The 20,144-nt window shown below is 42.1% G+C and overlaps 2 protein-coding genes and 1 long non-coding RNA gene across 13 annotated transcripts in view; 2 read left to right on the top strand and 1 right to left on the bottom strand.

Moving 5' to 3' along the window:
- PCNX2 (pecanex 2) overlaps nucleotides 1-862 on the top strand; it is a 152,911-nt gene extending 152,049 nt beyond the window's left edge. For 3 of the 4 annotated variants that reach the window (XM_071806293.1, XM_071806294.1, XM_071806295.1), the window contains one exon: nucleotides 269-862. In XM_071806293.1, coding sequence (XP_071662394.1) covers nucleotides 269-442 — 174 coding nt within the window. In that variant the 3' untranslated portion in view covers nucleotides 443-862. The remainder of the gene's footprint in view (nucleotides 1-268) is intronic. The other variant, XM_071806297.1, reaches the window with a different exon arrangement.
- Nucleotides 863-2,133: 1,271 nt separating this feature from the next.
- Nucleotides 2,134-6,137, top strand: LOC139827563 (uncharacterized). Its single transcript, XR_011738320.1, has 2 exons — nucleotides 2,134-2,255; nucleotides 5,270-6,137. It is a non-coding gene; the product is annotated as an uncharacterized lncRNA (long non-coding RNA).
- On the bottom strand, nucleotides 2,215-19,643 carry NTPCR (nucleoside-triphosphatase, cancer-related). Of its 8 annotated transcripts, XR_011738318.1 has the most exons (7): nucleotides 19,301-19,643; nucleotides 16,255-16,417; nucleotides 15,066-15,162; nucleotides 12,076-12,285; nucleotides 7,190-7,385; nucleotides 3,635-3,806; nucleotides 2,215-3,341 (listed from the first exon to the last, which is right to left on the bottom strand). XR_011738318.1 is itself a non-coding variant. In XM_065833427.2 (6 exons), exons 1-5 carry the CDS (start codon nucleotides 19,548-19,550, stop codon nucleotides 7,317-7,319), a joined length of 789 nt encoding a protein of 262 aa, XP_065689499.2. In that variant the 5' UTR covers nucleotides 19,551-19,643; the 3' UTR covers nucleotides 2,215-3,806; nucleotides 7,306-7,316. The 8 variants fall into 8 exon arrangements, 5 of the variants coding, with proteins under 5 accessions (XP_065689499.2, XP_065689498.2, XP_071662399.1 ...); XR_011738317.1 differs by having other exon boundaries at nucleotides 2,215-3,806; XM_065833427.2 differs by having other exon boundaries at nucleotides 2,215-3,806; nucleotides 7,306-7,385.
- Nucleotides 19,644-20,144: the final 501 nt, after the last annotated feature.

Raw genomic sequence — 20,144 nt, forward strand, 5'->3', positions numbered from 1 at the left:
TATAGCTTTCTATACATGTACATCTCTGGTACTAAAATCTCTCGCTCCTTGTCTGCTTTTCCTTCCAAATTTATGCGTAACACAAAGCGCGACAAGTACCTCTTCACTCTTCAGAAGTCCCTTGGGAATAATGCATGTTAAGAATTGCAAGCAGTGTCACAGAATGACATTCCTAAATCAAATTTTCACTTTTTTACCTGTCACTTCAAAAATAGCTGAAGTATTACTTGGAAATTTCCTAAACTGATGGACTTTTCTTTCTTTCCAGCAACTTACTGAGACCTGTGAAGCAACAGATGCTACAGAACCCAGACCGCAACAAGAGGCAGGTCTGGCCCACGCCATGTTCATCAGTCAGAACCTGGAGTGCAGAAGGGCCAGCCAAGAAGATATGGCCCTGGAAGACACGGCTTCTCAGCAAAGCCTGTCTGAGGAGCAGTAGGAGTATTCCTAGCACAAAGGCCACACACTTCTTAGAATTAAAGAAAGTTAGGTCAGGGATCTGTACCTGGGTTTAGGTTCTTTCAAATGTAACAAGCAACCTCCAGATGTTTATTTTTCTAACTTCTACACAAGAATACTGTGGGGCAGATGTTCTTCAGCGAAAGGCCTTGTCATGGGTAGAGTTGGAAGATGTCCTAGAAAACACACAGTGCCACTTCCTCTCAGGTTCTTGTAAATCCTAGAACAATGAATACCACCTGTTCGATGTTCCTTCTCCTGGAATGGTTGGAATCACGAGTGAATACAATGGGAAATATCAATACAACTCAGTGAAAAGCACAGAAGACATCTCTTTCCTGCCATAACTGAACAGCTGATTGCATGCAAACTAATTGGCATTTGACACATAACATAGCAAAGAACAGAAGCAATGAATAGGTAAAAGGACAGTACAACATGTACTGTAACATAAGAGCTAAATCTGATTTTTTTTTTTCCAAAGCAAATATTTTTTATTTCTATTTAACATGTTATGCAGGTGGTAATTCTGAATAGCAACATACCATCACAGATTGATATACTGCATGCAGCCATATTGAAATATTATGTGATTGAGCCACGCTACACTGTTTAACAAAAGCCAAGCGTGAGAAAAGAAAGTATCCAATGCATGGAAAGCCTTCAAAGCATATGGTGCACCTCATTTGCAAAGAAAGCAGCTTTACATAAGCAGCTGCTCTTAGGTATTATCTCGTGCTCCTGTTTGGTTTACACCAGTGTTTTTCAAATTCCAGGCAACAGCCCCCTTGGGAGTTGCCAAAGCACCCAGGGGAATCCTCCTCAAGAACAGGAAAGTGCAAAGCAGGTTTGTAATTATCGTCTGGAAGTGTTTGTATTAGGAAGGGAACAGCTAAATGCCTTTAATTGCTGGACACAGCTCAGTGTCCATAAACACTTGTAGCCAGTAATTACAGAGCCTTCTCATTTCCCTCCCCCAGAGAAACTGAGCTGCTGCCAATTTAATAGTTGCATAAAGACAGATGAGGCAAACAAGGGAGGCTGCACCTTCACAAAGTTTGAGAAACACTGATTTACAGGAATGCATGACTACTTTGGAAGCCAAAAGGCTAGAATGAATTTTTCCTTAGCACGCACCTGTGCTCATATTTTTTTTTTAATTAAAACAATTGCAGCTATCAGTGTCTTGCTGTTCCTCTTTACTGTAACTACCATAGGTTGTTTCTAATTCTCAACACAATGATGTGCAGCCAGGCCATCTTGTCCCAATTAACAAAGATTTAACAAGAGCTGCCGTAGCTAAGTCTCATTCTGTCAGGTGATACACAGTTGCATTCTGAGCTTACTACTGTGCCACACTTAAGTAGTAGAACTAAGTAACACCTAGTGAAAATAAAATGATCCAAGTACCTTTTGTGTGGCAGCAGTTTTTGGGTTTTCATTCTGAATTGTTTTCATTTGCTTTCTGCCTTCTTAAATTAAGACATCTATTGTTTTTCTTTCAGTTCAGATATTAATGAATTGATTATTTATAAAGCCCAACACAATCCAGGAAAAATTCTGCTCATGTTCACAAGGGCAGAAGCAGATTATTAATGTACAGACCCCTGACACACATAGTCATCAGCATGGTTTAGGCCCTGCTAATGTCTCCTCCAGCACCCAGGTATGATGCAGAAGAGAAAACTGAATTCAGCTGTTCCCTTCTGACCATTTCTGGCAGATGGTACCCTTCTTCCCACTACCCTGCTCATGAAGTGCTTCATTACACATGATGGATGGAGCTTACAAAGGTAGGTGGAGAGCTCTCAGTGACAGCAACCAGCCCCATTTCTGCACTCTGGGCTTTTCCATGGCAGTCTACTATGATAACTTAAGTTTGAATTAATTTCCATCAAAAATAAGTAACTCCAGTAGTCCTAATTAACCTAAAATATTCTATGTATCCAACTCAAGCATACTAAACCTACAGAATAATAAGACATGATGGTTAGAAATAAAACCTGTAACTAGGTATGAGGTTGTACTGATCAAACAAACATCATCTTAGACTCCACTATGTTTGCATGAGGTAGAGACAAGACCCAGTTACTTTCTACCTGACGAAGATGCATTTAAGGCTCCGATGCAAACAAAGCTAACAAACAGGTACTAAGACTTTACAGAAGGCCTAATTTCAACAGTAAGCTGCCCAGAACAGCTCTGCGTAGCACCAAAAGGCACCCAAGTCTGTAGGGTGCTGTTCTCAGCATATGTTCTTAGCCATAGTTTTATTCCTGAGAGACGTAAGCAGCTTGATACTTAACCTTATACATTAGATGCTTCAGAGCTGCAAGATGGAGGTACCTGTGACACCTCAGGAACCCCACTTGTTGGGCAGTTTTGGGCCCTGAATGAAAAGCTCTGCTTTTAAGTCAGTTGCAGCACTGATGGCAGGTTTCACTGCGTGTAACGCAGTTGTTAGAACTTGGCCCTGAAGCTGCTCAGGCTGAACAGTTTGCATGCATTACAGGTCTTATTTCTTACCATAGCTGTGATGCAGGAAGAACAGCCACTACCAACACAGAAGTACCTTTTATACGTAGTTTCATTTTGTGTCAATTTTGAAGATTCAGGGGCTATACATCAATTTTTCCAGACCCGCAGAGGCCACTTACTCAGCAGGGGGTAAAGGCAGAAGCCTGCCAGATGCTTGTTCAACCAGCCCAGAACCCCCTTGTTTCTACAACCTGAAAGCCGTGACGTTCCCATCTTGCTGGAAGGCTGAACGTGTCCTTTGAGGAAGCCAAAAACTCAATCCACAAGAGCATTTAGTACATGAGGTTCTTCCATAGAAATGGCAGAAGGGACAAAGCTTAATCCAGGTAACATCACCCTTGCTGAAAAGAAACAGGGGGAGTGATTTTTATCCACACTGGCTCAGTGGGGCCCTCGCAGAGAGGAACAGAACAGTAGCACAAACCGCAGTACTTAAGCCCTTGCGTTGCATGTGGGACACTGACCCCCCTCCCATTTTATTTTCCTGAACTTTCCTTTCACTAGTAAGCTCTTGTTTACATCATAACTCAAAAGCCAGGTTTTATACTCCTAAGGGTGAATCATGGCCCAAAGATCTGGTAAAAAGGTTTTTAGTAACATTTTTCCAAAGCAAACCACAGACTGCTGAACTCACATCCCCAGGTACGCTGGCAAGTCCCCAGCCTGGCCTTCAGCCCGGCTGTTTCCCACCACAAGTAGGAAACAGTGATGGGCACAACATACAAAGACTGTTTCTGTTCATTCCGAAATACAAATGCTGAAGGTCCTGCTGTTTCCTCCATTTTGAAGCGTCATGCAAACTTCTTCTGTGAAAGAAAGTAGATTTCTCACTGAGAAGTTTCACCTCATTCCTAGAGACAGAAAAATCTTGGCATTCATTGCATTTAACACAAACATTGACAAAAAGGATTTACCAGTGTGAGTCTTTTTTTCCCCTCAACAAGATGGCCAGATCACCTCAAAAACTATGAATGACGTTCTGAAACAATTAAGTTCTTAGGAGTCTCCGCAATGTCATCACAGCTTTTTTAAAACACTATTTATTAGAATAAAGCAAGAAATGTTATCTGCATTTGGCTCCAACCCACCAACTGTTCTTTTCTTGCTGGGGAATTTAAGTTAAAGATTAGCTGAATTTTGTGCAGCTCATTTTAGAAGATTAGAATTACCAGTGAAATTCTCCAGCATGTAATAATCATCTTCTCATCAATGCATATTTTTTAGCTACACAATTATTGCCATATTTAGATTACTCCCTGGATTGGAAGCTAGTATTTAATTACAATGTTTCACTAGTGCTTGTACATCCTTAAATCTGCGAGACAGACATATTACATATTATTAACTTTGCAGCAGGTCCAGTGTTAAAGATTCACCTCTCTCATTCAGCTTTCTCAGACTTTTACAAGTCAAAAATTGTCTAATGCATGATAAATAATGCAGGCCCTGTTTATTCCATGCTGTGTGCCATTTTATGTTGGAATTACAAACCTCCTTGCCAAAACCATCCTCAGTTCTCAGGCTCTGAGAGAGTAATTGGTACCTCATATTCTCCCTGGTTTTGCACCAATTAAAACCTGCAGGTGCACTAATGTTGTCATCTGGAGTCTTGCGGCTACATCAGAGGTTATTTTCACCCAATGTGGGCTATTAGTAAAATGGGCCCATCAGGGGAATTGTGAATGCTCTGTTGTTACAGTGCTCTCAAGGCCTTCCAAATATTTTACGAGCACAAGAACAGACAATAATTTTTTTTATCTCTAAAGTAAATGCAAGGTGTCATAAAAACTAAGTTCAGTTGGAAATATTACTTTCACACTCAATGTATATTTGAAACGGGGCGAATAATTTCTTCAGGACTGTCTCAGATTAAAAGGCTGGAACTCAACTGGTAAGGTCATCCAGGATCTCCTGCTGAACACAGACCACGAAATTTCTCTTTATTTCCCTTGAAAAACACTATGTAGCTCAGAGAGAAGATGGGCTTTAAAAAAAGAACACCAACTAATTAAAGTCTCTGACCCATCTTGAGATAAGTAGCAGAAAGCAAGAGTCAATGACCTCAGTAGCAAAAATACCCTTTGATTTGAAAGGGCTGATGCTTCACTCCCAGTGAACAAAAAATCCAGCTCCATTTTATGATGTTTTCTAGTGATTACCTACCCTCACTATAAAAGGTCTTCCTTGCACCATTAGACAATGGCTTAAAAGCACTATAGGCACACTGAGCAAAAGCTCCCAACTACTTGTTATGATTTTTTTTTTCCAGCCAAATAAGTGATGGGACTACAGCGGGCATCATGGCATTATAGGAAGGGCAATATATCTGCTCTTAGGAGGAACAAAGACTGCTTCCAACAATACTGGCTGAGCTGGAATATGGAAAACTGAACTCTGCCATCACTCCTGAAATAACTCCCCTCCCCAGACTCTACAGCAAAGTACCAAATATCTCCATTTTATTTAGCTTTAAAGGTCAGTCCTCATCTAAGATTCAACTGCAGTCCCACTAAAAACTTGCTATACTCGTGACTCATCTCATCACTGAAAGAACAATTCTTTTGCAGCATATTTGACAGCTTAAGAGACTAAACATTGGAACAGCAGGACATACAGCATGGAAGAGCAGAGAGGTTTCTGTTCGAAAGTCTATGGCACATAGCTCTGAAAAAGTCTGCTTTGATCCAAGTCCTTCACCTCTAACAAGGTGTCTGGTCTAAGATGGCCAAAGTAATTTATGGGGGATTAGTGATACCTTCAGGGCACAGCCTTATTTTGCAAAAAGCAGCCAGGAGCTGTACATTCTCAAAGGAGCAGGACCCTGAGAAGAATCCCCTTTTTGCAAATGTGAAGTGGATGATACTATCATCCAAAAGGATTTGGGAAGCATGGTAGCGGAACAGGCAGTCAGGGAACAAGGCCATGGCATCCTTTAACATGGCGTGTACCTCCTATCATCTGTGGAGGGGCAACGTTTGTACCAGACCCTCGTTCTGAACATTTGGAAAGAGAAAGGACATTCCCTTCATGTTTTCAGCTGTTTTCCAGGGCACCTGTAAAAATGCCTCTCCCCATCCAGCCCCACTACAACTTGGGGTGTCAGTTTTACAGAAATAAATCACTGACATTTGAAAATGCTTTTAAAGACTTTGCTCATTTTAATGGTTGTTGAACTGAACAGAAAAAAGAAATGATTGAATTATTAATAACTTTTTGCAGCCAGAGATGACTATAAATCACACAGTGAACAAGTGTGCACCTGGGAAGGAATTCTGTTTTCACAACATGCGAAACTGATTAAGTGGTAGCACTTTTCCTGAACACATCTGCACACCCCATAGGGAAAAAACATTGTCTAATATTCTCAAACACTTCTTATTTCACCATTAACTATTATGCATGTGCAGAATCAAATAAGGAAAAAAACCCAACCAGACAAAAGTGTCAATAAACATAACTGATTGGAAAGCCCCTACAGAAAAATGGAGTATTAAGTCAATCCTGACTTAATAAACTCTGCATGAAAAACATAAGATTTGACTGAACTTCATGGACTTAAAGATTTATATACAGATTATATATATATATATAGAAATATATAATGCAGCCCTCTTAACTACTGTCTGGGCCACTTAGGAGAGGGTAGAGTTGGTTATTTTCCCCCCTGAAGTGGAATTCTGTAAACGACACTTGGGACTACAGGAAATTTCTATGAAATTCCAGGTAACCCTTCTTATACTGCAACTGGAGAGGGGTGTCCGGGGTCAGGAGGAGACCATCTGCTTATGCCTTCTACCTCATGAATCCTCAGCACCCATGCTGAAACACACCTAAGCGGAGTCACCAACAGCAAAGATACTTCTACATAATCCAGGAAGAGCACACACGCATTTTGGGCAGGATTCTGTTGTGTTACACCAGGGCTGAGATCCAGATATTGAATTGCCCTCTAGGCAGAACAGTCCACACCACACTCTGAAAGACCAAGATCACAAACAGATTTGATAGTTAATTGCTTTTAGCTGGTGTCACTAGGATCGGAGTCAGACCACCTAACTTTCAAATGCCCAGATTAGAACTGCATGTTAACTATGCATCTGTTCAATTTTTTGAATGAATTGGCTTGTGAACTGAATAAACAAGAATCCCGCTATCTCGTTTTCACATTCTAGAGTATTACCAGCTTTACCTTGCTTATTCTGAAGGCTCCAGTAAAGCCTCCAGGGACTAAAGCAGGAAGGACAGATTCTAAAACATCCGCAAAATGTTGTAATGTTTTGTAAAAATAAAAGCTTTAGTGTTTACAGGCAAGGTCTTCATTTTCTGCAGGATTCCACAGCTGCCAAGATGTCTTGCAAAATGCTGTTTCTGTTTTCCTTACTGACCTAGAGTAAGAGAAATTAAAACTTATATAATTTGATCAATAACCACTACTTCAAGAACAAAGCAGAAATTCAAATGCATTTCTTTCTTATTGGACAAATGTTGAGAGTCAAACAACTGCCCCCCTGCTACTGAGAAGCTGAACCCACAAACCTGCATATTTAATTGAATATCCAGTGATCTTTTTGATGTAATTAGCCATGGTATTTTGCAGTATTATTCAGGGCCTGAATAACTAACAAGAATCACTTGAAGAACCAGTATGTACTTTTGCCATTACCAGAAATCCTTTTCAATTACCCAATATAATTTTCCTACTATAAAGTGGAGTTCTTTTGCCTTCAGTACTTGAAAGGGTTGTATTTATTAGGATGACAGATCTAGTCAAAAACACGTGCAGTGACAAAAATTAAAACACACTTAGCAGCACAACTCTGTATTCTGAGAAACCTTAGCATTGCAGGATAGAAACATCTTGAAAACGAAATAAGACTACTTCAGAAAGCTGATGTATTTGTAGCACACTAGGGTATGCCTTTCGTTGACCAGTCCATGGAAATGCTGGGCTTTAAGACCAGTACATGTGAATCCATATAGTTCACTCTCCTGTCCTTTGCTAGGCCCATCTGCATTGTAGCACCTGCAGCTCACTGTGAACTGCCAAGCAAATGCCAGCACTTGCCAGTCAGCTCAGCTCCCAGGGGCAGCAACAACAGAGCACAAACTGGTGGGGAGGGGGGTGTAAATTACCCCTTCTTCACAGACCAGGTCCTGATACAGAGCCCAGTGACCCAGAGTGCCCTGCATCACTAACTCAATCAAAACCTGGGGAGATGGCTGCGGTGGTGAAAGAGTTAACAAACAATTGTGAAATGTCAGCAAAAGCCTCATTTTCAAAAGTCTGAGAAATTTTCCCCACTGTTCAAATCCTTGCAGAGAGGGCAGGAAGAAAACACACAAAGACAGATGAGCCAAAACACAGTAAGGGCATCCATACTTTTAACTAAGTTTGAGAAATGCTGTTTGACAAGGAAAGAGAGACACCATGCTATGCATGGCATAAAAGTCTCTACCAGCAAGGATTCACTGCATTCCCTGTAGGTCCATCTAAGATCTGAGCACAAGGGTTTGTATCCCTTACAGTACCGCAGTCAATACTGAACAGGAGAAAGTAGTATTAAACAGGTGACAGTCCTACCTGAACAGTTTGGCTCGAGGAACCTACTGCTATTTACAAGCACAGACATCCTGTCCAAACGCTGGAAACCAACACTGGAAAACCTAGAGACGATGGTCTTACCTACGCCACTTGAATTCAAGACAGCAGATCAACATTAAAGTGATTTAAAAAATGACATAAAAAAGGGAATGAAAGGGCAGATCTGCCTGAAGTGTTGCTGGTTTTATTGAGTATCATTCCAAGCCTATTATAAGATAAACAGAATATCCCACAATAACAAAGAGAGCAGGACAACAAAAAGTGGAACTGCTCTTCAGTAAGCCTATTGAGAGACCCCAAGGTAAACAAGGCACAAAGCATAGATCAGCCAAACTCTAAATCTCACAGCAAGTGTCCCAATATCCTGACTTTCAAAGAACCTTCTGAACATTTAATAGCTCTTCCTACTGTCTCACAGCCAACAAAAACAATACTACATTTTATCTATCCCTTTTCCATACCTACATGCCAGAAGTCCAGTGAGAGCAGCAGAGAGAAAGTGCCAAGTGCTGGGAAATTTTCACAACTGTTTTACAAAGGCTGCTCGATAGATATAAGTCTCCTCTTAAGGTCTGGAGACATTCTGTGCAGGCAGCTTTCCCAGAGAGAACACATTTCCCAGTATCTGCACTGAATGTACAAACAGATGGGTAGATTTTTAGACAGGGACTTGAAAATAACTGCAGACACTGCTTATACGAAGCATTTAGGTGGAGGAAACTACCCCTAGTCTCCAAGCAGGCAACAGTAGAGGACAAAAGCTTTCCTCCCCTAACTGTTAAAGTACCATCAATGAAACATCTCTTGTACAGTCTGTTCAAATGGAACCTTTTCTTCTTTTGATCCATTTAACTATTTGTTTTCTTTCTTAAAAGGCATATGCAACCAAACTTCACTAGTGGGTTTCATGGAAACAAAATTAATAGATGGTAAAATGGGAGAAAATTAATATCTGGCAGCTGCTAAGGATAATCTGATCCTATTTATGACACTGTGTCTGCAAAACTACATAGACCTGGGAAGTGCAACAAGAGCCTCTGTAGTTTCACTGTAAAGTTTAGTTCTCAGGAAAACTGAACTGGGCAACAACGGAAAAAAATGTGTTACATATCAGAACTCCTATAGTTAAGTGCTCAAAACATAAGAAATTAAACATTTGGGACCAAATCCTCACCTGCTTTTAGGGCATCTGGGCCCATTTACACTAACTGAATATGCTTTCAAGACAGAAGTGACTATAAAACCCCAAACAGCTGTCTCTACGCAATCAGTGTCAAACATCACGACTATCCTTGTGACACTAAAAAAAAGGATGAGAAAACTCTGCTGAGTTACTTGAATGCAGCCTAACTCCATATCAACTGACAAAGCAGGCAGAACTTTTTTGGAAAGTTGCCATTTACTTCCGCACACTTCCAGGCACCATAAAAGTCAGTAAGGAATTACTGACCATGAGCTATTGGGACACTCCAGGCTCTCTCCAGCCCACAGCCCTTAAGGCACAGATCTGGTGATGCAGCATTTAGCCAGTAACACCTCTGGCTCCCCACGGGCAGGTTCTGTTCCGCCTCATACACACGTTTTAACTAGCTGGGAAAGAGCGTGTAGCATGTCACTGGAGCAAGCAAGACACATGCTCTCCTGCACAAGACTTCAGCATAGGTCTCTGCCACCTGGGAACTACTGCAGTCCGGCACACATTTCACACCCATGCTTTTGGCTAGCAGATTCAACAGAGAACTCTATTTAAATATAAGAAACCTGCATATCCTAATCTCAGCAGCATAAACAGGATGGCTTTTTTGGTGAAGTTTTTTTTAGCTAGAGAAAACATTGCTCCACTGAAATTTACAGGACGACTTGAGCTGGGTGTAGTTGGCACTTCAAGAGAAAGCTGTGTGGGCAGACTGACACAGCCAACAACCCAGGCTGAGTGGTATGCGCCCTCAGAACATCCCCTGATAAAATCAGGCAGCAGAAGCCTCAAAAGCTCCCTTGAAAAGCCAAATGCTGTTTTCTAGCACTGTTTCCTCCTCTGAGAGGACCAAAACCACACTATTGCCTTGCTGTGACTGTAGCCTAAAGCACCAAGTGAGTGCTACTTTCAGCAAGGCTTTCTCCAGCCTCTCTTCCCCAGTCCTCCCTCTGTATGGCCAGTCATAACAAATTCACATTCACGTGCATCCCTGTTCAGCACCCTGACAACTAACACACATCAGTTCGTCAGTGGGAAACCTGGGGTTTTATCTCCAAAAGGAAGGGTAGGAGTTGAATGCTTGTACAAGGAAACAAATCTTCTCTCATCTTTGCTCCTCGGATTGCTCTAGCACTTAATTAAACAGGGATTTATTTAAAAAAGCAGAAATTGAAGATGATGATGGGAGCACCAACTAAAAGAAAGTTGAGGAACTTGCCTGAGCACTGCGGTTTTATTAATCTCACTTTGAAGAAGAAAAAAGAAGATGGAGGCTTTGCTTTCCCTGCAGTCGTTAAGACCATTCAGTACAAAGCTGTTGAGATAGTAGTTTTCCTTCCTGATTCATTTGGACAAAAATTAACTTAAGCATCCTCACTGCAATGTGCATCTGAAGAACAGGCTGCTACAGTATACTGCTCTACAGCACATGACCTCTTGTAGTAAGCCAGGATATGTAAGTCCCACTTACTGAATTTATATTTAATAGAGATGCACAGTTCAGTTTTGCATATATAGCTTTATTCTCTACTAAAAATAGTACACACTGAGCAGAAAAATAAATCAAAGGAGTCGGGACTGTGTTTAGCTTGTTTTTGTGAAGCATTCAGGACACTTACAGATGTTACAGAAACCTCACACATGTATTCCTGTGAACAGGCTATGTTTTGTTCTGGGAAGCTTTTGAGAACCTCCCTGTAACTGATCAGAAATGCACTTTGAGGACCTAATGTTCTGAAAAATATGTCTGTAAAAATAACACAATTAATTCCAAAATTGGTTTACTGACTCCAGAGAACATACACTCCATTTACAAGTGTCTTTCTTCTAGAAATCATTTCTGCAACTCCACTGATGACTTTTTTTTTTTTTTTTTGCTTGAACACGATTACTGGTAATACTCCTGCAAGCCAGTCTGGAAAAAGAAATAAATTTAAAAATCTGACTGTACTTCAAAAGATTTAACTCTTACGAATAATGAAAACTTGTATGGCAATAATAGTACAGCAAAAAAACCCTTTTAAAACAACTACATCATTACTTCTACAGCCCCGCACAAGCAAAGCCAGCTGAGTGAGACTACTACAGTAAGTGCCAAATGTGACTTGTTTTTAATAAGGTGAACACCTGCCCATTAAGAATGAAATGGAAACTAAAAAACTTATTTCATACAAGCTACCCACAGCTATCAATTGGTAATGATTAGTTTTTGAACTGAGCCAAATATAAACCAGCAACCTAGAACAGAAGGGTTTAAAGGATATTAAATACTACTCACATTGAACACTTTAACATCTTTCCTACTTCTTATTTCTTCAACAAGATCCAGCGGCTTTCCCTTAGGTATTGGAATAGTTCCAAGCACCACAGTCCCTGAGCCAGTCAGTGTTTGACGAACAGCTTGAATAAAAGCCTGGCTGAAGAGTTCCATTTTCCCAATCTCATCTATGACACAAACTGTTTTCTCTGCATCACTGCCATGGCTTACCTGTGGAAAAGAGCATCAGGAGACTGTAACCAACAAAGAACTTCGAAAAAACAACAGAAATCTCTTCTACGCTAATAAAAGAAATACCTCCAAAAGAATGAAATCAATTGTAATATTGGGGCAAGTGGAAGAGTCAAAGCCACTGCTGCTAAATGACAGACTTATAAATCCATCATTTCTACTTCAGTACAGATTTTTCTGAAAGATGAAAATATTTGTACAGCATAAATACTAACTACGACAGGAAATATCCGTAATATCAGTTTTCCTTCAAAGCAGAATTCTCTTCATGGTCCCATACAAACTATTTCACAAATAAGAACCGCACTTTGCCACCTAGCAGCACTCAATCCATCTGAGGGACACCAATTTTTCAAAACTTCACCCTTTCTATCAAATTATCCATTTAGAATAGATCAATATTCATGCAACACAAGCATTAAAAAAGACTTGCATTAAATCTAGATTTGCAAGCCTCTCATCTTGCAGCTGGGTCAAAGGAGGCTTGAAACTAGCATTTCTCAGAACAACTAGCTTTCTTCAAAGCTACACAGATAAAATGAAGCCATTTCCAAGCCTCTCTCACATCAGAACAGTCATCTACCATTTCTTTGTCGAGATACAGCTTATTCTATAGCCCTAGCCATCCCCCTGGATGGTAGGATAGGCACCATACTAATGATTAACCACATGTGTTGGTTTTTTTTTTTCAAGAAGTGAATACTGTGCTAAACAGTACCATAGTGCAATCCGGAGGGAGCAGCAGGGAAGTCTAAGAGAGATCATGGGTGATTATCACTGAGGGAAAGGCAACTCAGAAAGCAGAGGAACTATGCAGCAGAAAAAGAGGTGCACTGCCTACCCTCTCTTGGTAACAGTAACTAAGAACTATATTCCATTGTTTATAGAAGTGAGGAGGAAATCAACTCAAGTCAAAACATCACTGAAGATCCATGAATATATATCAATACCAGCCACATTATACAAAACCTAGAAAGAAAGAAAGAAAAAAATGTTTTCCCTTGTGAAGGCAGAGTATTTGCTTCTGGGAAAGTGAAAGAACTGTATAACATGCATCCTAAAATCTTTTCAAGCTAAGTCTCTGCTGAGTAGCTGTTTTATCTAAAATCCTTTCATAGATCAGTGAGCCAAAAAGCCAATACTAGTCATGAGGTCACACATTGAGAAACAGAGCACTCTGCTTCGGAAAAAAATCCTCAGTGCTGCCTGAAGAAGTTTCCAGAACCAGAGAGATCATCCATTGTAGGAACTATCTCTGTTCTCACTGGAGTGATTGAGACCCAAGTTTTAAGAGCTGAAACTGTCCTCAAGGCTAAATGGGCACATGCCCATTTCGTGCTGGCCTCCAATCAAACCAGGCCATACCTACAACTCTCCTGTCCTCGCTCTTCATTTCTCTTCTTGTTTCAGGTCTATGATCTTCCTCACACTCCTCCTCTCCCATTTTGTGCTGTCTACATGCATGACCACATTCCCACAAAACGGATTAATAGCACTTTGAATGAGAATAGGGTCATGCACTTTCCGACTCTGCTGGGCCCTTTTATTTCTCTCTTCACTCTCCTGTACTTGCAGAAAGCTACGTAACAACCAGAAAACCTCAACACTGCTAACACCCTTCTAGCAAGATCTCTCCTGGACTTCACATTAACGCAGCAGTAAAAATGTTCCAAGTACAGCACTGGCTTAATAAAATATTTTTTATTAAACTATCCTTCTACTTACTAACACAGTCAATCAAATTACAGCAAAATTAAAAATATAAAAATTGTTCCATTTTATTCACATTTCCTTTCTCCCTTGCCTGCAACACCCTTGCTTCCCTGCTCTCAGACTTTAAAGTTCCTTGACAAAAATAAGAATCAGATCCTTACTCTCATTTTTGCTCCTTGAACCTCTATGTTTTGTTGTTTTGTTTTTTCCTTTCAAAGTTCATTAAGAAGTCTCTTCTTGCTTGGCCCCTTGAGCTTTGGCAGTGTGCAAAAATCACAATAGGATTTTTTTCGTAGTACAGTTCAGCAGCTGCTGAACAATGCTTGTGATATGTTATTGCCAAAATCAGATCTATTCTTGTTTAATTTTGGAGAGGGGAAAGGTTGGAGTGAGAGAGAGGAAGAGGGAAAAAGGCAGTAACAGAATATTCAAGAAGGACAGCAAAAGGCCTGAGTGAAAAGTCTTGTCACAGTCAGAACACGCCTTGTGCAGCAAGCTAAATCCCAAATTATAAGGCTACCATTATCAGTTAAAACCTACCACTCTGCAGGTACTAACGGTAATCAAAACACAGAATCAAAAATAACCAAATGCTTACACTGGAAGAAGATGGGAATCCGAGCAAGAGGGGAAAAAAATGCTGTAAAGAAGAGCAGCAGAAAAAGCCTTTTTCTCAGACCCACTGACTCCACCCCGTTCTGCATGGTAAGCCACTCATACAATTTTTTTTGCTTTCCTATATGCGAGATGGTGGCACAGGAAAAACCTTCCTATTGGCCATCTCACAGGCCAAGGAGGTCCGGCTCACAGGACAATATCAGATCAGGAATGGGAGGGGATTGCAATCTCTCCAACACGACAGTAAGCACAAGAGAACAAGCCAGATTTTCCCCTCCGGCTTCCTGATCCTGAAGTCAATCAGTAACTTCAATACCCGAGAAACAGGCCACTTATTAATATCCAAAACTAGCGCTCTAGAACAGCCTTCCAATAACACTAATTATCATAAAACATCCATTTTTCAGCAGCTTTTATAGAATACTTACATTTCTCAGCATAGGTAGAACCAGCTGCTCAAATGAAACAAGGTCTACAACGTACTGTCCAACTCGATATTCACGTCTTGAAGTAGAAGAACCAGAACTGAATTTGAAAAAGAGACACAAGATTCCTTCTAAATAATGAGCTTAGTGAGAATTCACTGCAGTCATTTCAAGTGGATTTATGAGAAGTTATCCTAATAAGTCAAACCCCCTTCATTCTTTCAAGAAAAGGAAAGAAACTCTGCAAACCATCCATTAGGGTATATTGCAGACAGCATACTCTCAGATAATAAATATACCATAAGCTACCTTCACAACTGTGTAAGCTCAAATTTGAACAGTGTATGGAAGGACCATAGGATATAAAATCCAGCAGGTGTACTTACACTGAAATCAAAATATACGCCTGCATTTCAGATCTTTGAATTTGGTAATGTGACACTACAGACAGCATCACAGCAGTAGCCCAAATCTCAGTGTGGGCTGCAAAACCTTTAAACAATCTTGGAAAAATACTCAGTTTGCATGCTTTATCACACTGTCCTAGGTAAACCTCCTTTATTAACAATATGCAAATTATTTAGTCAGACAACTATGTCTGAATGAGGTGCATCTGGACCTAGACTAATTTTTGCTCAAAGCATGAAAAGCTAAGTCTAGTAAATCAGCAGAGACTGTGAGCCCCTTTGCACTCCAGAGGCCCCCCTCTTAGTGGGGCTCTGAAACCCTCTTTTTCTTAAAATTCACATGTGGGTTTTGTGGGCCAGACAGTGGTTCTTTAGAACAATTTTATATACAATTTCTCTTTTATTTTCCACTTCTGTCCCCATAAATTAGCTGGTGAAAACAAAAAATCTTCCTCCTTGACTACAATAAGCCACTTACTGTATCCCAAAGACAAGTGGCCTCACAACAAAACGCTCAGTAGCGCTTCCTCTCTATCTGGCGTAAAGAAGGCAGTAAGAGAGAACACCTTTCCCTAGCACATTTTCAGTATTTCACTAGGCAATACAGACATTGTCTACATACACAATACAGGCATCAGGCAGGACACAAGAACTGACCAAAGCACCTGACCACAAAAGTCCTATGTGTGCTGGAAATCACCCTCTGGAAGAGCATTTAACATGCTGACAGACTGAAGCAGAAGCATCAAACAATAAGCCAGTTAAAGCTATTAAAACCCCAGTACCTGACTCTAGATAAAGGTCCTCGTTTTCCAGACAAAGTGACAACATCAAATCCTGTTCTCCTGCCACCTTCTCTAACCTCCTCTGTGTAAAATCCATCAATGGAAATGCCTGAGGATTTTAGAGCTTGAGAGACTTTCTGTATCAAAGTAGTCTTTCCAACCCCTAAAAATAAAGAGGGAACAAAAAGCACACAGGATTAATCTTCTTCTCCACTAAAAGCTCATTTGTAAACACCACAGTAATTAATCAGTTCATCGGGAACATTGATTAGGTCTGCAAATTTATTTTTTTTTAAATGGAAGGAAAGGGAAGAACAGAAACACCTTTCACACTTCATCTTGTACTGATATTGTAATGTTTTTTCAGCCTTTAAGAAGTATGTCTACAGTGAAGTCACAACAGAACGGTAAAAATATCGCTGGCTACCACTAAATTTGTTAGTTTAAATAGTGTGTGGGCAGGCAACAAAGCTTGCCTCAAGGCACGTAAACACACAAGAGCCATGCTGTTACACAACAGATACCCAAGCTGACTGGAAGAATGGCTTTATGAACTTCCCTTCCTACCACTGCTATTCACTGTTTTTTTAAGAACAGAGCTGAGCTCACCCCCTGTTAGATCATAAAGTCAAAACTGACTGCTACCAGGAGCCTAACTGACACAAAGGACACCCTACTTCTGCTGATGTCCTAGAAATCAGAAGTACTCAGTGCCCCCGAGATACCAGGTCCTACATGGCAAAAGGTATTTCCAACAACAGAATCGCAAGAGAGGTTTTGACTAGATACAGGGAAAAGCTTTTTTATGGTGAGGACAATCAAGCCCTGGAACAGGTTACCCAGAGGGGTTGTACAGTCTTCATACCCTTTAAGGTTTTCAAGGTCTGACTGGATATAAAGCCTTGAGCAATCTGGTCTGGGCTCATAGCTGACCCTCCTTTATACCTCCAAAAGTGATCTCATAAACTAGCCTGTGGTCCTATAATCCATTTTCTTACCCTAAGACAGATCCTTAAAACCCTCACCATTTGATGTCTCCTAGCACAGTTTGATGTATTTTCTACAATGTGGACGTTGGCCATGTTCCAGACATCCTCTCAGTTCCCACAAAGGAGCTATTTCTTCTCCTTTGCCATTGCACAAGTACATCCCTTGACAATCTCCTTTCAAACTCAACTTTATCGCCTCTCACAAAATTTAGTGTTATCACTTCATTTTTAATCGTTGTTGTAAAAAAAATCAGAAGACAGAAAATATCCTGCAGAATAAACCTTTAAATTCCTGGAGATAAGGACTATAGACCAAATGTGAGGTGCCTGAAGATGTCAACAGAAATAATTTCAACATGTACATACCAAATTCCTCCCTTAGTTTATAAGCAGGTGTAGGAACTACTTTCTTAATAATCAATATTAATGGCAAAACATTGTGTGGCTGCAAGGGGACCTAGTCAAACAATTAAGCAAACTTTTCAAAATTGAAGCCAAAGGGATTCCTGGCATTCGAACAATAAAACGACAAATGTGGCACCATCAGTATCTACCATCTTTTCAGGGCTTTGTCTATATAAGCGAATTTATACTCATTTGGCTAAGTAGATTTGCCATCTCTAATTTGGTTACCTTCATTTAGTAAATTGCCAAAGAAAGCTAAAATGCTTCAAACTAAGTTTAAGAAAGCTTAGAATTATACATTTAGCTAATCAAAACAGTTCCCTCAAATTCAGTTAAATGAACAGAGACAAGGCCTAAGCAGGCCTAACCTCTGTGTCTCCTGGAGGGCTGTCTTTATTTGGTGAACGGAAAAAACAGAATTAAATGGGTGGAAGGCACTGCTATCTCAGCCTAGCAGTATTTTCAACTAATTCCAGACAAGAGGAGAAAGGTTCATAAAAAGGAAAATTAGGCCCACTTCTTTACTTTCAGGCCATAAAAGAAAGCTTTGCGATATTTCTTCACCAACCTTACAGTCCGACCCTCATGCTCTGTGCCACTCTACCTCCACAATAATTGGACTCCCATACCATGACAGACTACTCCACTGCTTCAATCAAGGCCTGCACATATGGGATATGAATTATTACCTATAACTGAACATTACTCAGGCTGGAAGTGCTGAATCACACAATGGTTGGGGCCTCTGGAGATCATCTAATCCAACCCATCTGCTAAAGCAGGTGCACCCAGAGCAGATCACACAGGAATGTCTCCAGGTGGGTCTTGAATGTCTCCAGAGGAGACTTCACAGCCTCTCTGGGCAGCCTGTTCCAGTGCTCTGGCACCCTCAAATAAAGAAGTTTCTCCTCATATTTAGACAGAACCTCCAAAGCTTCAGTCTGTGCCTGTTGACCCTCATCTACATTACAGAAAAGATGAGCGCTCAGAAATTATTAATGGCTGAAGTTAAACGAAGCTGGATTAGTTGTCCAGAAGGATTTTCTCCCCCAATACTGAACTGCATGGCAAAAGCCAAAGAAAAAGCAGTAGCACCTGGACACATTTGTGCCATGTGAGTGGATGGGGAGCTAAAACGGGCTTTCATTAGGAACAAATTAATTAATGCAGCACCTCTGACCTCAACAGGTGACACCCAGGCAGGGGGACAGCCACAGGCCTGCACGCCGCTCCGGGGTCACCCTGCGGGCAACTGCCGGGCCGGGCTGCAGCAGGAGGCGCTCCGGGAGCTCCCGCATCCCAAGGGCAAGTGCTGGGGCCGCCGGCAAGTGCTTTCCCACGGCTCCAAGCGCTTCACAGCCCCGCGCAGGCCAGCTGGCCAGGCCAGGCCGAGCCGAGCCAAGCCAGGCCCCAGCGGCCGCGTCGCTCCCCCTCACCCCGCTCCCCAGGCTCCTCCTGCCCCCGTTACCTGGGGGTCCCGTGAGGAAAACGTGTTTGGACATGGCGGGGGCCGCGCTCCGCCCTCTTCCCCCCCCGACGCAGACCGACTAGCGGAAGAGCCGCGTCGCTCCGTTCCGCTCCGCCCCCTCGATCCGGTCCTGCCCCGGCGGCTTCGCACCGCTCCCGCCTCATCGCTGCGGGACCGCGCTTACCGAGCCGTGGTGCTTCGCAGGCGGCCGTGGAAAAGTAGCGCGGAGCTCCCCCGCCGCCTCCCCTCATAGCGGCGGCCCGGAAGGAGCCCGCCCCGAGGCCCTGTCCCCGCGGTGCCTGACATGGCGGTCCTTGCGGCCTTGAATCCCAGCGGCCGGCGTACGGTTTTAATCGGCCGGTCCTGTAAAGGTGGTGGTCGGTAGCCGCGCCCAGGCGGGGCTGGCTATGGGGAGGCCGGCCTGTCCATCCCATTGACCCCCCCGGCGGGCATCGCTCCAGAGCCGCAGCGGGCAGGCGGTGTGTCCCGGCGGGCCGGGGGCTGCTGGGGCCCAAGGGCTCGTGTGGGTGACGCCGAGGAACTGGCCCTTCCCGGCCTATGGCGGCCGCGGGCTGAGCTGCTGCTGTGGTACTGCCCAGAAGATTGACATTATTTAAGGTTAGGGGAGAAAGGAAAAATTTCCTAAATGTGGGTCAGCATTTTCTGTATCCATTCAGCTTGACCTATTTAATTTCTGAATATCTTAAAGAAGCTCTCCCCAGAGCTTCTTACCCATTCCAGTAAACAACGTGCTCCAGGTTGCAGCCAACCAGTCAAAAGACAAAAGGATTTTCTGATACCTCGATGCAGACGGCAAATGTAACCAAGGGGGTTAATGTACAGCTATGGGGGTTGTTACAAATCTGAGTGAATTGAGTCACAAATGAAAAGGTTTGGCAGATTTAACAAACGCGCTGACAGATCTGTCTGCATCCTAACATGCCTAATGCATGTGGCCTCCTTATTTGTGTGGACTCAGGCGATTGAGAGCTGTAAGAGAGCAGGGAAAAGGATTTTTGTGTGGAGGG

Source organism: Patagioenas fasciata, chromosome 3 (assembly GCF_037038585.1).
Source record: "Patagioenas fasciata isolate bPatFas1 chromosome 3, bPatFas1.hap1, whole genome shotgun sequence".
Lineage (NCBI taxonomy): Eukaryota > Metazoa > Chordata > Aves > Columbiformes > Columbidae > Patagioenas > Patagioenas fasciata.

What these genes read in the sequence shown, in the direction of transcription:
- NTPCR (XM_065833427.2), bottom strand. Translation starts at nt 19,550, where the DNA reads ATGGGATGGACAGGCCGGCCTCCCCATAGCCAGCCCCGCCTGGGCGCG. An exon ending in GGACCTTTATCTAGAGTCAG is followed by an intron (nt 15,163 to 16,254) that starts GTACTGGGGTTT and finishes TTTCAAATTCAG; the next exon opens with TTCTGGTTCTTCTACTTCAA. An exon ending in TTCTACCTATGCTGAGAAAT is followed by an intron (nt 12,286 to 15,065) that starts GTAAGTATTCTA and finishes TCTTTTCCACAG; the next exon opens with GTAAGCCATGGCAGTGATGC.